We start from the raw sequence: 15,614 nt of genomic DNA on the forward strand, positions 1-15,614 counted from the left end.
TTAATTAATTAATTAATGTACTTTTATAGTTGAAAACAAAAAGTTAAAATGGATAAACAAAGAAAACAAAAGATAAGAAAATTAGATTCTGATAGGCTAAAAGGACCCTTCATATTTCATACTCACATTCCTTTAACTTTCAAGCTGAAAATCCCAAACACCAACCCAATTATGCCACATGTCCCTCTATGTTGGCCAATAATTTTCTAAATTTTATACCAAATTTTCCTGAATTTGAATTTGATTTAATTTAAGTAATCATAGAAAAAACAAAATTAAAAATATTCAATTTTAAAAATTTCCGAAATGACTTAAATAAATGTCGAGGAGAAATTAGCAAGAGAAAATATTTGAAGTATAATTTTTAATTTAGACCTCGAATAATTAGAAATTGTTCTTGAAATGTCTATAAATAATTTTAATCTTGAGTTTTATATCCTCTTAATAATAAAAAATCTAAGTGACAAATTTAAAATAATCTAAAAATTTTAAAACCCAAATTAACATATTCCAAGAAATTGCAATTAAGTTGAAGGACGTACCTATATTTTTTTATTCTTATTTACAAAAAAGAAAAAAAAGTCTTGATCGCTTTTATGATGATGATAAATCATGGAACTATACGAATTATCCTTAAAAAAAAAAAAAAGAAGCTTTTGGGTGCTTATTGGTGAGACTGAGACACCCCAAGAAAACAAAGAAAGTCCTGAAATTAGGACATGTTTCAGAAATTTGCTTCTGTTTTTTTCTGCTGATTCCGGTTTTGCTCTATTGTTGTTTTTTCTTTTTTGTTTTTTTTGACAACCCATTTCCAGACTGTAAATTCCAAACACAAAGCATCACTCAAATACTCAATCAGTGAGGAAAGTGAGAGTGAGTGAGTGATTGATTTTCTTTTTCTGGGGAAAATATTTTAGATACAAGAAAACAAACACACACACCCCCCTTATATTATAGGGATTCATGATTGAGTTATAGGGATTCGAGCTTAATGGCAAAAGCCATGTGAATTTTATGCCCAGAGGTATGGGATATCATTTTTTTTCCCTTTTGGTTGGCGTTAAAAAGTAGTTTCTCTTCCACGATCTTCTCCTAAGCTATTTGTTGTGCAGACTTCAACTTGTCATCAGCTCAGTTCACTTCAGGTAAGCTCTTTGTTTACTTAATTTACACATTTTATTATTTTGTAAGTTGCATTGATTTTCTCTTGAAATCTTCCACTTCAAAATGTTTATTTTATGATCTGAATCCAAGAGTAAGGCTCTAAAATATATGCATATCATCTTTTAAATCAATTTGCCTGAAAATCTTTCTTATCTGCTCCTAAAGTTTTACTGAAATGTTTTTTTCTTTCTTTTCAGGAAATTTCTATTTATATGATGATTAAGTCTTTCAAAAATCGTGAAATTTAATAATTGGAAGCTACTTGAAATGAACTGAAAATCCCCTATAATATATATAGTTTGAAAAATGAGAACTTATGAAATGAGACTACTTTTTATCACCCTCATAATTCAGTTCCAAAAACATCTCATAGTCCAGTTCATTTCAATGCCCCCACCACTGATATTGAAATTGAAACATTGGCATAAAAGACATGGAAGGAGCCAAAAATCAACTATTTTTTAATGTATTTCCAGCTGGAAATTTATAATATTTGCATGGCTATCAATTATAATGGGTTTTCCTTCCTCTTCAATGCATGATAGAAAAGAAACTATGTAGGTATATATATTTTTGGATTAAATTATAATATTAATATTTTACTATATTCAAATTTGAGATTTAATTTGTATTTTTTTAGCTTTTAATTTTATAATGTTTTTACTATATCTAAATTGATAAGTTTGTTAGCTACTGATGTGAATTTCTTGTCAATTTAGATTTATTAATAATATTAATAAAAGATAAGGATCAAATTATGTCAAATTAAAATAAAGGGACCAAAATCACAATGAGACTTAGATTTTTTCATTATTTTTATTTTTTCAGTATAGTTTGTATTAACTTTGAAATTTTATGCAGAAATGGAATCAACGGAAAAATCATCCAAGCAATCAAATTTGATCCCACCATTGCCAAGGGACTCAAGGGGATCACTAGAAGTGTTTAATCCATCAACTTTCTCGACCCGACCCGTTAACCCAGCATTTCGCCCTCAACCCATTTGGGAAAACTTGATAGAGCAACGTGATAGTACCGCGGAAGAAGCTGACACTCGCACTTCCGAGCTTGAATCCAAGTCGGGTCGGGCCGAAGAAATAATAACATCATGGATGGCACTCAAGGAACCGAACGCTCCTGCTCTGTCGCCCGCCCTGTCTTCATTAGCATCATCACCGCTCGTTTGTAACATCACTGCGAGCCCGAAACCTTCGGATGAAGCCGGGGTGGCTGCAAAGAGAGCTGCGGAATGGGGGCTGGTACTGAAAACGGATAACGAAACGGGTAAACCGCAGGGAGTTGTTGTTAGGAATTCGGGCGGGGATGAGCCGAACTCCAAACCGGGTACTTCTCGTAGGAACTCGAATAATTCGGTTCGGAGCTCCGAAGAATCGGATAATGAACACAGCAAGGAGAGAGGGTTCCCTAGAGTATCGGAGGACTTAAAGGATGCATTATCAACGTTTCAACAAACGTTTGTTGTTTCGGATGCTACCAAACCCGATTACCCGATTCTTTATGCAAGTGCCGGGTTTTTCAGGATGACTGGATACACTTCTAAGGAGGTCATAGGCAGGAATTGGTAAATTACCCTTTTTATGTGAATTTACTTTTTAATTATAATTTTAGTCCCTCTATTGCAAACCAACTCAAAATTTAATCCTTTCATTTTAATTCGATATATTTTGATTCTCTTACTCTTATTAATGTGCATCTTAACGCAATTAACAGAAGTTAACAATTTGGATTTATTGTTCACATTTATGAGATAAGAGGACCTAAATATGTAAAATTAAAAAAAAAAAACTAAATCCTAAATTTTGATGTAGTAACTTTCTGCTTTTACATGATTTCTTTTAACTGTAATAACAGCCATGGGAGGGTAAAATTGACATTTTAATGTTGTTGTTGGGTGGGTCGAGGATCCAGTCGGTTTTTACAGGGAGCGGGTACGGACCCTGAAGATGTGGCGAAGATTAGGGAAGCATTGCAGGCAGGGAGAAATTATTGTGGGAGATTGTTGAATTACAAGAAAGATGGGAAGCCTTTTTGGAATCTTCTTACAATTGCACCCATCAAGGACGAAAATGGAAAAGTATTAAAGTTCATTGGGTTAGTTTTTCATTTATTACTTTTATGTGTGTTTATTTACTATCTGATTTATATAATTGACATGAAAATTTGGACTTGATTTTAATTAATTCTATTTCCCTCTCTTAATTATAAAAAAATTTACAAATAATCCTTGATTTGTATTTTAATGATGTCCATATCTTACACAATTATTTAGTTTTAATGATTTTCTATAATAATTTCAAATTACAAATATATTAAAATCATTTTTTTATAAATTGGAAGTTACAATTTATTTTATTATATTTAATTTTAAAACTTTATATTGAATATTTCACTTTGTTTTTAGTTTACATAAATCATAAGATTTAACATATATTTACCGTCCATAATTCTAAAAAGATGCCTAAATAAAAGATTTCGCTTTCTAATTGTCATTTGCTTTTTCTAGAAAAGCTGCAAACGTATATATGGGAAGGATACATTTACACAACATAAAAACTAAATTTAATTTTTATACATTTTTCGTAACTATTTTTTTTAAATTAATTATTAATTTTCAATTTTTAACTTACATTTATAAAATAAAAAATTCACTTTCCTAACTTTTACCAACTTTATTTTTTTTCCTTTTATTAAGTTACTAAAGACAATTTAATATATATTTTTTTATTATTTATGTTATAATATAACATATTTATTTTTATATAATATAAATTGTATAATATATAAAAGAAAAGAACAATATATTATAAATTTGAAAGTGAATCAAATTGAGTTAGATAATGCTTTGAATATTAAAACACGAGCTTTAACTCATATTCTAAAAAAATACAATTTATTTTCGTAAGTCTAAGTGATTTTTCTAATTTGGATGGGTACCTTAATTCTTAAATAAGTCTAAATAAAATGAATTCATTACTATTATAAGATATTATGCTTAACCTTTGTAATTATCTGAGTATAAATTACTTTCTATTTTAAATATTATTGTTTCTAATTTAGATCCTCATTTCTTCTCAATAAATCATTTAAAGTTACAAATCTTTTTAAGAATTTTACATTCCAACAAGAATTATTTAAATAAAAGAATATTTTAATAATTTTTAATTAAATTTGACATCTAGATGACACGTGATATTAACTAAAATAGAATTATATAGAATAGGTGGTAACTAGGCCTAGGATAATGTTTGCTGTAAGGACATGGGCACATGAAAATTCGAAAGAACAAAGAGAAGAAAACGGAACTGGGGGCATTGTCGTTACATGTGTCTTGTGTCCCAATGTCGCATCATATAATTGCTAAAGTAATTTTGGTGGGGGCTGGATCACATGCATTCGTTATCAATAATCACCCACAAGATTCATATTCTTTTATGGTGATCAAAAAGTGGGGCTTCTATTCTCAGCTGTCTGATTGGTGATGATATGGTTGATTTTGTTGTTTTTAATATATGATATTGGTGATGTGGCAGAATGCAAGTGGAGGTGAGCAAGCATACGGAAGGGGCCAAGGAAAAGATGACGCGACCCAATGGATTGCCTGAGTCTTTGATTCGATACGATGGTATATATATTTTGCCATATCTTTCTCTTTTTCTTTTAGATTATTAAAATGTTTAAGTTCATATAATTTATTTTAAAAATTTTGATGAGTTGGCGGCTTTTGATAGTTTATAAATAAATTTATACAACGAGTGTATGTTAATTTTTAAATTTAGTAATTATTTTTATATTAATTTTAAATTAGACAATTATTTATATATTGAGACTTGAAATTCTTTTTTAAGTTAATCTATGAATTTGGTAATTTTCTCATATTAAATTTTTACTTAACAATTGTTCGAAACATAAATTTTATAGATTTCAAGAAAATATTGATAACTAACTTAGATAAAAAAGAAAGTTCAGCTCAAATGTGTAAATAATTATTAAATTTAAACCTCAAAAAATAATTTAACACATTATGAATTATTTTACCATCAATGGTTTGAAACTTGAAAACATTAGGAGTGACAATATTTATATTTATTGCATTTTCAATGTACACTATCAGTAATACAAATACTTTTGATTAATACTCGGAAGATTTCAGATAATAATTCATGCATGACAACGTAATGGCATTTTTTCACTTACCAAGATATGAGCTAGTACAATGATGTTATTGCAGCCCGGCAAAAGGACATAGCTGCCGGGTCAGTCACTGAGCTGGTGGAAGCAGTGAGGAAACCTCGTTCACTCAGTGAATCATCAAATGGTCCTTTCACTAGAAAATCAGGCGGTGATGATGATGGTGAAGGAGCAGTATCCATGGGAAGGCGAAACTCAGAAAACGTACCTCCACATAGAAGGAACTCCAATGGGGGTATTCGAATGTCAATGGAACGTATCAGTGAAGTCCCAGAAAAGAAACCCAGAAAATCTAGCCGTCTTTCTTTCATGGGGTATTATAGAAAAAAAACCTATCTGTACTTTTTTTTTTTTAGTGGTAGCTTTTAAAAAAAATCACTTGGTTACATGCATTCCAGGCTTATGAGGAAAAGCCAGAATACGGCTGACAGCTTTGATAATAGTCTATTGGTGGATGCTGATGAGGATGAAAGTGATTATGATGATGATGATGAGAGTCCTGACAGTGTTGATGACAAAGTTAGACAAAAGGAAATGAGGAAGGGTATTGATTTGGCCACCACACTTGAACGTATAGAGAAAAACTTTGTCATTACTGATCCAAGGTTGCCTGATAATCCCATTGTAAGCCTTTCAACTCTACCCTATATATATGTTTTAATGGTTGAGCATGCAGATTAGAAACTAATGTTTCAACTTGATCTTTATGTTCAGATCTTTGCATCTGATAGCTTCTTGGAGCTGACAGAGTACAGTCGTGAAGAAATACTGGGCAGAAACTGCAGGTATGTCTCTGAACAAGCTGGTAATTTAAAGTGTATGGAAGATGATAGCTTAAATCGTTTGAAAAGCTGGTAAAGAATGAACTTAAATCATATTCTTTTTGAAGTCAAGCTGAACATATATATATGAGTTTCAACTAAAATGGGGTTAACTTTGTGTGATGGTTAAATCCTTATAGGTTTCTACAAGGCCCTGAAACTGATCCAGCTACTGTAAGGAAGATTCGAGAGGCAATCGATAACCAGACAGAAGTAACTGTGCAGCTAATCAACTACACTAAGAGTGGTATGCTTGAACATTTTTAAATATGATGCCTAATCTTCAATATTCCAGATTCATGTCATGCATATAAAGTTGTTTTCTGTATTTAAGGAGTTTATCTTCCAAGTCCTATAATTATTTTAAGATTTTTGTACACATTTCAGGGAAGAAGTTCTGGAATCTGTTCCATCTACAGCCTATGCGTGATCAGAAGGTAAAATCCTCGAATATTTCGGAGTGGAATGTACATGTTTCATGTTGCTATATAACTCCTTTAATGTGCAGATGATCAAATTTCAGCTATATATGACTTTCTGGACTAATGAACAAAATTCTCATTGATTTTCTTGTTTCCTTTTTGGCCTCTGTTAACAGGGAGAAGTTCAGTATTTTATCGGAGTGCAGCTAGACGGCAGTGCCAAAGTCGATCCACTTCATAATAGTATTCCTGATACTGCTGCACAAGAGGGTCAACAACTGGTCTGAACTCTTACTCGTTTCTTCTTGCTTTCTAGATCCTTATGTTCTAACTTGGTTCCATTATTACCACAACTTATGATGTGCTTATTGATGCTAATCTTCCTCTTTTATCACCAAAGTCTGTATTTCTCTTTAGGTGAATAGCTGAATTTTCTTGAGTGTTCTATCAAATATTTATAGATTTGTTGGTTTGTTATGACAAATTAGTATAATCCCTGCTTGCAGGTGAAACAAACTGCAGAAAATGTTGATGAAGCAGTGAGGGAACTTCCGGACGCCAACATGGTAAGGTTCAAAAATTGATCGTTTTCAGATGAAAACCTCTTTTGTGTTACAAGAACCTTACAAAATATTTGATATTTCACTACCTGCAGAATCCAGAAGATTTATGGATGAGTCATTCCAAGGTGGTTCACCCTAAACCTCACAGAAAGGATAGTCCCTCTTGGAAAGCTATTCAAAAGGTATTATTATTCTTTCATATATGCACACCCGAAGTATCGTTCAAAATGATCTCTTTTCCGGGACCCTAAAGCTCGATTTGCCTTAATCTGTTGTAATTTATAGGTACTTGATAGTGGAGAAAAGATAGGTCTAAAACATTTTAGGCCCGTAAAACCATTGGGATCAGGGGACACTGGCAGGTTTGTCTAATTACTCCGCTCTTCTTTTATACTTAAATTCTGCAGGATAACGAATGTATGGTCTGTCATACAAATTCTTAATATCAGCTATTGTTTTTATATTTTCTTGGCAGTGTTCATTTGGTGGAACTGTGTGGCACTGGCCTGTACTTTGCGATGAAAGCTATGGATAAAGGTGTTATGCTGAATCGAAACAAGGTATCTAAAATTGCATTATTATGAGTATTAAGCTTGAAAAAAATACCAAGATTTTCATTTGTTTGCTATCTAATGATAAGCCTGATAGTTTAAATGTTCAATGTTAGCTGTAATTTCCCAAGTTTCAATGCCCTCCATGGTCCAAGTACAATGGACATCCTTCATTTTTGCTTACGTGATGCACTTGCCTTCCATTGCTATAGGTGCATAGAGCTTGTGCAGAAAGAGAAATTCTTGATATGTTGGACCACCCTTTTCTTCCAGCATTATATGCATCATTTCAGGTTAGTCAAATAAATAGTTTGAAATATAATTTATTGATATAAATATTAGATGCTTTTTTCAATATGAAGAAACTTTACTGTCTAATTTCTTGAGCTTTTGCTTTTATAGCTGGTCTTTCATCATTTCTTGACATGATTTCTTTATATGATGACATAAAAATTCTAAAACTCTCAGATACTTTTCAGACCAAAACACATATTTGTTTGATTACGGATTACTGTCCTGGTGGTGAACTTTTCATGCTTTTGGATAGACAACCAACGAAGGTCATGAAGGAAGATGCAGTAAGGTAATTATCTTTTCACCATAACAAACACTACCTTAACCTTGTTTTGAAAATCTCTGATTGTCTCATAGACTCATATAACATAAACATTTCTGGGGTTTCCAGTTTATTGCCAAGTTTGTGTTGGAATGGAACTAACTTGAAAGTTCTTTATGACTGTAGATTTTATGCTGCAGAGGTGGTTGTTGCATTGGAGTATCTTCACTGTCAAGGTTGGTTAAACTCAAATATACCAACAAATCTGATAGCATTAATTAAGTGATCGATCAATTCTTACAGTGATTATGTTTCTCTTCTTACAGGGATTATATACAGAGATTTGAAGCCTGAAAATGTTCTACTCCAGGACAATGGGCATGTAGCCTTGACCGATTTTGATTTATCTTGCTTGACGTCTTGCAAACCTCAGGTATCTAATTCTAAGCTTCGGGGTCTTCAAGAACACTGTGTTAACCATGTTTTCGAAGTTATGATAGAAAAATCCTATGAACTTGAGCTGTGTTTTATAGCTGCTGATTCCAGCTACAGATGAAAAGAAGAAACGGCAGAAAAGCCAACAGAATCCGATCTTTATGGCCGAACCAATGCGTGCATCGAACTCTTTTGTGGGAACCGAAGAGTATATTGCTCCGGTTTGTTTCTTGTCATTTCACATCAATATTTATAGTTCTTATGGAGTTGTTTTCTTCCTTATTGAATGCTCATTCTTGAACTGTTGATTATTGCAGGAAATTATCACTGGGGCAGGCCATACCAGTGCAGTAGACTGGTGGGCTCTAGGTAATTTTGTTTTCTTATAAAGCTAGTCACAATCCGAATTTGCATGTTTTTAGAAGGAAGTTTCCTACTCAGATCATGGTTAGAACATACACTAACACGAAAAGTGTAATTAAAACACGAAATACTAATGTATGAATATTTCAAACTTTATCGATATTATGAACTTAATAAATACCTTAAAGCATGATTATGACATAACAAAACACACCAACACGAAGAAACCATGCCTTCAGCTAATAAAAAATTTTGTAGTTTATAATTAAATGAAAATTCTACTTCTCTTTTCAGTTGCTCATATTGATTTTTATTGTTCTATTTCAGGCATTCTTCTATATGAAATGCTGTATGGATATACACCATTCAGGGGAAAGACACGACAGAAGACATTTGCCAATGTTCTTCAAAAAGACCTTAAATTCCCCAAAAGTATACAAGTAAAATCCTGTGTCTTCAAATCTCTCTTTTATTACTCCCTCTTCAAATACAAGTGGACTGACAAAAGAGTTATATTCAAGTCTTCAGTTGACGTCAGTCTCACTTCAATCTTTGGACAACCCCTACCCCTTACCGTTATATATAATCCAATATATAGGAAAAAAAAGTAATTAATTTTCAGAAATCTGGTGTTTCAGCAAGGGAGATGACTATATATAGAACTCCCACAACTTATGTGCTCTAATTTGGAGTTGAAGCAAGTATTGCTATGGCTAGGGTTAAGTATTTTTTTTTTTTTTTGGTTGAGTGAAAACAGGTGAGTCTGCATGCAAAGCAGTTAATGTACCGCTTATTGCATAGAGATCCAAAGAACAGATTAGGTGCACGTGAAGGGGCCAATGAAATCAAGCGACATCCATTCTTTAAAGGTGTAAATTGGGCTCTCGTTCGCTGGATGGTAATTTCGTTATCCTTGCATTTAAATGAACTTTTTATAGCATAATCTAACATTATTCGATTCATAAACTTGGGTGAGTTATGTTAGTATGTGCAAGTATAGCTCTGCTAATATTGAAAGATGTTTAAAAGAAGGGTTGCATCACGTAGACTATGAAATAAGTTAAACTCGAGGGTATAATCTAAATATTTGACAATCATGATTTGAATTTATAAATTTAACTCGATTAATTCGAATATGAATTTAATTCAATCTGATTTGACCATTATTCACCAACGACTTAAATTGGTTCAATCTAAACTTAAAAATAACTTGAATAAATAATGTTGTGAACCCGAAATGATTAAACCTTAAATGACACTAACAAGTAACTAAAGACTGACAAACCCAAATGATCTGAATTCAAAACTACCCAAAACCGATCTAAAAACTATAGTACTACCTGCCCAATTGACACACAGTGTGAAGTATAGCTATCATGTTTATTTCTTGTTTTTGATGTTTAATTGCCCCAATCCACTTTCCATATTATCATTAGATTCTTAACTGTGTTGACATTTGTTGAATGCCCTCCCAGACTCCACCTGAGCTTGAAGTTCCCATCTCTGCAACTGAATTAACTACGAAGGAAGAAGATAAAGCAATGGACCCTCAATTACAGGACTTACAAACTAATATTTTCTGAGAAGCTTGGAATGCTTTATCACTTCACCATTAGAGGCTTCTGGTTTTATAGATGTTGTGTGTTTCTCTCATGCTAGCATTATGTTGTATTCTTCTTTTTCCTTTTTTGGGATTAAAATGTAATTTTCCTGTTGATTGGTAAATAAAAATCATTTTGTTCCTTTTAATTTCTTTATATCATCAGTACAGGTAAGGAGATTTGGGGGTTATTCTTTAGATTCTTAAAAGCACCATAATTTTCTTTGAGTGTACTGTTTTGAACACATTGTGCCCCCTTCTTTGCCCTACATCCCTGTCCTTCATGTCCCCTTATATCCCTAACAATGATCTTTATTGTGAAAGAGAATCGCAATCAAATCCACCGGGAAACAATGAATTATTTCTTCTACTCAAACAATCCAATGTTTCAATCAAATTTTATGGTTAAATTTCAATGCTTCAACTATTAATTCGGGATTAAATGATTTTACCATTGATCCAATAATAATTATTAAAAATTATAAATCGAATTAACCGTAAATCCATTCCGATTAATTTTAGGTGGAGACTCATCTTTGATTAGATGTCTCAAGTGAAATAATGGCCGACAACCTCATTCACCCTGTTTTGTTTTGTTTTTCGTTTTTCACTTTGACGTGGTATATTAAATGAGGCCATTTAAGAATTACCATGTATGCATGTATATATATAAATATTTTGTCTTAGATTGGATTGGATTATATGTGAAAATTGCAGGAAAAGGAGGATGTTGTAAAGACAAGTGTGCAACCCATTCTCTGCAAAAAGAGAAGAAGCAGCAAGGCAGAGGGGCAATCATACATATGACACAGTGACCTAAATAAAGATGACATAAAGTTTGTAAGGTAAATTCGATATTTTAAAAAGCCATTTGTTACGGTTGGACTGCAACAATACCCTTTCATTGCATAAAACCAAGGTTTGCTTTTATCACTGTATATTTAATTCCATAAAAATCAATCGTGGAAATTAACACAAAATTCAAGTGTCGTAGTTTAGTAATAGTAAAAAGAATAGATAAAAGGCAATGATAGAAGGTAACGAGAAGATTGAAGTTTCAAGAAAGACAAGTGTGATGTCTTAGTTAAGGCAAATGAATGAATGAAGTGAAGGAGGTCCCATTATCAATCACAGAAGTCACGTGTTCACACGTGTACCCAAGTAATCTCCAATCTTCTCTCTCTCTTCATTTTCCTTCCTTTCTTTTTCCCTACATTAGGTTTTATGCAATGGGAAAAAGAAAAGGTCTCCTTTTATCATCCTCAACTTTATATTTTAATACCTTTGTCAGATATTAGTAGGTCAAAATTGATAGTATTTTAGTTGTTATTATTAAAATGATGATATATAGATTTTATTATTATTAGATCAATTAGGATTATATGAAAATTTAATTAATCATATTTAATCAATAATAAATTTATATTTATTTTTAATAAATATATCATCAGTTTAATGGCAACAAGTCATAATAGTTTGAATTTGGATGAAAATAAAAAGCTAAATTATATCAAATTAAAATATAGGGATTAAGTTTAAATTTTCAATATAGTATAGGGACTAAAACTATAATTAGACAGAAAAAAGGTTAATTAAGCTTCTGCATTTCCCCTTAATTAGAACACTCTTTTGCCAATGCTTTGCTACTTTACAGTGAGTGGCACACACTCTTAAATCACAGATCCAAAGCTTTCCACTTCTTGGATTCTTTCTCTCTCTCTCTACTTTCCCGAGAAAATTCAACTTCCCAGGAAAATAAAAATCCCTCTTCTTTGCAAGAAACCCCCCCCGCCCTTCATTCCCAGGATTGCCTTCTTGGCAAGAAATCAATCGTCTTTTCTTGATTCTAAGAAAACTCAGTTTTTTTTATACACTTTTCAACAAGCTTCTTTTTTCTTTTTAACAATCAATGGTATCAAAATAGTTCCTTTTTTTTCTTTCTCCCTTGAATTCAAGAAAAACCCAGTTTTTTTATAATATATTATTTATTGAAAAGTTTTTTTTTCTGGAGGGGTTAATTCAATGGCTTCAAGAGAAGTATCAACAATGATAAAACAAGGGTTTATTTCAGACCCAACACTCTCTTTATCTTTCTCTCCATCAAGAACAACTCTCTCATCAAGACCCTATTCTCCTTCCTCATCTCCTCCTCCTCCAACAGAGTCAGCTCGGCCGAGTCACAACAACCCGACGCTCTTCGAGATGATGTCAGAGGAAGCCCTCTGTGGGTCCAAAACCATTGAAGAATCTCGGAAAAAGACCCAACGCCGAGTTGCTAAGTTCCTAACTGAGCTCAAAGCCTATAACTTCAAGAACGGGGGGCTAGGATTAAGTGATGTTAAGCTGACCGTAGTGTCAAGAGATGGTTATAGGGTGGCAATGGATGTGCACAGGAGGGTTTTGTCTGAGAAAAGCAGGTTCTTTGCTGAAAAGTTGAGTCAAAGGAGAGAGAAAGGAGTGTCTCACACAGTGGAAATCAGTGAATGTGATGATGTTGAGGTTTATGTTGAAACTGTTGTTTTGATGTATTGTGATGATCTAAAGAAGAGGTTGATTGGTGAAAATGTTACCAAAGTCTTGGCTTTGCTTAAGGTATATAGTTACTTCCTTTTTTTAATCCTAAATTCTAATTAATTTTTTTTCTTTCACTGCAAGTTTTTCTTTTTTTAGTTCATATCTTCATGCAATGTTTAGCCAATTAGGAATTTTGGGGTTTCTTTAATGTGTAAAAAAAATCTATTTAGTTTGATTTTAGTTCATGCAAAATCCTTTGAGCGTTTGCTTGCTGCTTAAGTTTTTTTGAATCTATGGAAAAATTTTATTATAGACAGGTTTAAAATGGATGTCTGTTTTCTTGGCCAAACTTTTCCTTGAAATTGAAGCAAAAGTGAATTGTATAGTACAAAAGAAAAGAAATTTATATATACATACATAGATATATATATCACGTGCCTGACCACTTCTTAACTATGTCTAAGGCATATTTAGGTTCTTTGATCTACCAAATATTAACCACAAAAGGATCTTTGCTTGGGTTGTTATATCTGCAATATATATACACACACATATGCGTACATACATAGAGAGAGAGAGTACAAAAGAAAAGCCCTGTAATTTGTATATTTCATGTGTTTGTCATGTGCCGAACCACTTAACTATGGCTAAGGCATGTTTAGGTTCTTTGATGAATCAAATATCAACCACAAGAGGATCTTTTCTTTGGCTATATCTACCTCGTTGCTTATATTATTGCCATTTATGATATATATATATATACAAGTTTGCATTCGTTCTTATTTGTGTTGAAGTGAAGGCATTTGTAATGTTAGTGTTTGTTGTTTTGTAGGTTTCTGCAGCCATTATGTTTGATGCAGGGATTAGTTCTTGCTTGGAGTATTTGGAAGCTGTTCCGTGGTCTGAGGATGAAGAGGAAAAAGTTGTATCTCATCTCAGCCAACTTGAGCTTGATGGGTCGATGACTGAAGTTCTTCAGAGAGTATCATCTGAACCATCTACTTCTGCAAGATCGGATGGCATCCTCTTGAACCTTCTTAGTGGTGTTCTTCAAGCCAAGGATGATAAAGCTCGTCGAGAAATGAAGACCCTTTTTTCACGGTTACTTAGAGAAGATTCATTTGATGATGACAATCGGTTTGATGTCTCGAAAGACACCCTTTATCATCTCTGTCATAGATGTCTCAGTTCTCTCGTTCTCTGCTTATCTGAAGCTACAGCAATTGACGGTAGTAGGCGAGATCGAGGAGTTTTAATGGCTGAAATAGCTCGAGAAGCTGACAATTTGCAGTGGATCGTTGATATTCTAATAGAAAAGAGAATGGCAAACGACTTTGTGAAATTGTGGGCAGATCAAAGGGAACTTGCAGAGCTTCATTCAAAGATCCCTACCATGTACCGGCACGAAATCAGTAGGATCACCGCTCAACTATGTATTGCAATAGGTAGAGGAAACATCTTGGTAGGTAAAGAAAGCCGGTTCTCGCTGCTGGCGACATGGTTGGAAGCACTTTATGATGATTTTGGGTGGATGAGAAGAGCATCTAAATCGGTAGACAAGAAACTAGTAGAAGATGGATTGAGCCACACAATTCTTACGCTATCTATGAGGCAACAACAGGCTATTTTGCTGAAGTGGTTCGACCGATTTCTGAATAAAGGGGATGATTGTCCCAATATCCAGAGAGCATTTGAAGTTTGGTGGAGAAGGGCTTTCATTAGACAATACACTGATGCGGAGGACAGTTCCCAGTTGCAAATAACCGTCTGCAGCTACCCAAGTTAAAACAAAGCCGAATGGTGTATCCCCATATCAACTGATATTCTTTTTTTGTAATTTGTCAGCCTTTCCTTTTATCTCCACATTTTTATTTTTGTTTTTGTTTTGTTTTCCTTTTGGACCAAATGAGAGTTTTTGTTCTTACTGAAACAACGTTTATCTTCTATTGATGGGGAAGGAGCTCCAGCTGAGGTCCTCTACTTGTAGATACACCTGTCAATTGAGCAGGTTGATTAATTTTGGGGTTATTCAATTTAGGTTTAAATTTTCAAAGTTCAATTTATTTTTGGTTTGAATTATTTGATTTAAGAGTCAAGTTTTTCGAGTTAAGTATAATTATCAACCAGATTTAATTGACAGCCTCCGACGTTTACCAATTTGGATTTAACCAACTTAATGTTGACAGATTCGATAAATTCGGTTAAAACAAATAAATAAAAAAGTCAGTTAAATCCAATTTAATTATGTATTTTGTCAACCAACAATCTGACCGACACAAACTTAATCAAATGAGCCGATTATAACTAGTCATCAGTATCATGATTAGAAGATTGAAAAATGACTTGGGAACTGTGAAACTGTCATAACATTTGTATTTGACTTTTGAATCAACAAATCCAATTTTAATCAAAGACA

At 33.0% G+C, this 15,614-nt stretch overlaps 2 protein-coding genes across 3 annotated transcripts; both read left to right on the forward strand.

Moving 5' to 3' along the window:
- The first annotated feature begins 629 nt into the window (after nucleotides 1-629).
- On the forward strand, nucleotides 630-10,833 carry LOC107885966 (phototropin-1). 2 transcript variants are annotated; one of them, XM_016809740.2, is made up of 24 exons: nucleotides 630-1,024; nucleotides 1,113-1,145; nucleotides 2,026-2,746; nucleotides 3,094-3,276; nucleotides 4,716-4,807; nucleotides 5,414-5,687; nucleotides 5,772-5,997; nucleotides 6,088-6,158; nucleotides 6,335-6,441; nucleotides 6,582-6,631; nucleotides 6,793-6,897; nucleotides 7,123-7,182; nucleotides 7,272-7,361; nucleotides 7,465-7,541; nucleotides 7,655-7,739; nucleotides 7,943-8,023; nucleotides 8,210-8,313; nucleotides 8,473-8,522; nucleotides 8,613-8,719; nucleotides 8,820-8,942; nucleotides 9,039-9,090; nucleotides 9,412-9,524; nucleotides 9,842-9,982; nucleotides 10,560-10,833. In XM_016809740.2, exons 1-24 carry the CDS (start codon nucleotides 1,015-1,017, stop codon nucleotides 10,665-10,667), a joined length of 3,063 nt encoding a protein of 1,020 aa, XP_016665229.1. In that variant the 5' UTR covers nucleotides 630-1,014; the 3' UTR covers nucleotides 10,668-10,833. The 2 variants fall into 2 exon arrangements, with proteins under 2 accessions (XP_016665229.1, XP_040963080.1); XM_041107146.1 differs by lacking the exon at nucleotides 10,560-10,833 and having other exon boundaries at nucleotides 9,412-9,516.
- Nucleotides 10,834-12,323: 1,490 nt separating this feature from the next.
- LOC107885965 (BTB/POZ domain-containing protein At5g60050) lies at nucleotides 12,324-15,257 on the forward strand. The gene is made up of 2 exons (XM_016809738.2): nucleotides 12,324-13,276; nucleotides 14,031-15,257. The coding sequence occupies exons 1-2, from the start codon at nucleotides 12,707-12,709 to the stop codon at nucleotides 14,982-14,984; spliced, it is 1,524 nt and encodes a 507-aa protein (XP_016665227.1). The 5' UTR covers nucleotides 12,324-12,706; the 3' UTR covers nucleotides 14,985-15,257.
- Nucleotides 15,258-15,614: the final 357 nt, after the last annotated feature.

This window comes from Gossypium hirsutum, chromosome A03 (genome assembly GCF_007990345.1).
Source record: "Gossypium hirsutum isolate 1008001.06 chromosome A03, Gossypium_hirsutum_v2.1, whole genome shotgun sequence".
NCBI lineage: Eukaryota > Viridiplantae > Streptophyta > Magnoliopsida > Malvales > Malvaceae > Gossypium > Gossypium hirsutum.

Coding starts and splice junctions, on each gene's coding strand:
- LOC107885966 (XM_016809740.2), top strand. Junction 3,277..4,715: donor AAAGTATTAAAGTTCATTGG/GTTAGTTTTTCA, acceptor GTGATGTGGCAG/AATGCAAGTGGAGGTGAGCA. Junction 7,542..7,654: donor GGATCAGGGGACACTGGCAG/GTTTGTCTAATT, acceptor TTTTCTTGGCAG/TGTTCATTTGGTGGAACTGT.
- LOC107885965 (XM_016809738.2), top strand. CDS start 12,707: ATGGCTTCAAGAGAAGTATCAACAATGATAAAACAAGGGTTTATTTCA. Junction 13,277..14,030: donor AAGTCTTGGCTTTGCTTAAG/GTATATAGTTAC, acceptor GTTGTTTTGTAG/GTTTCTGCAGCCATTATGTT.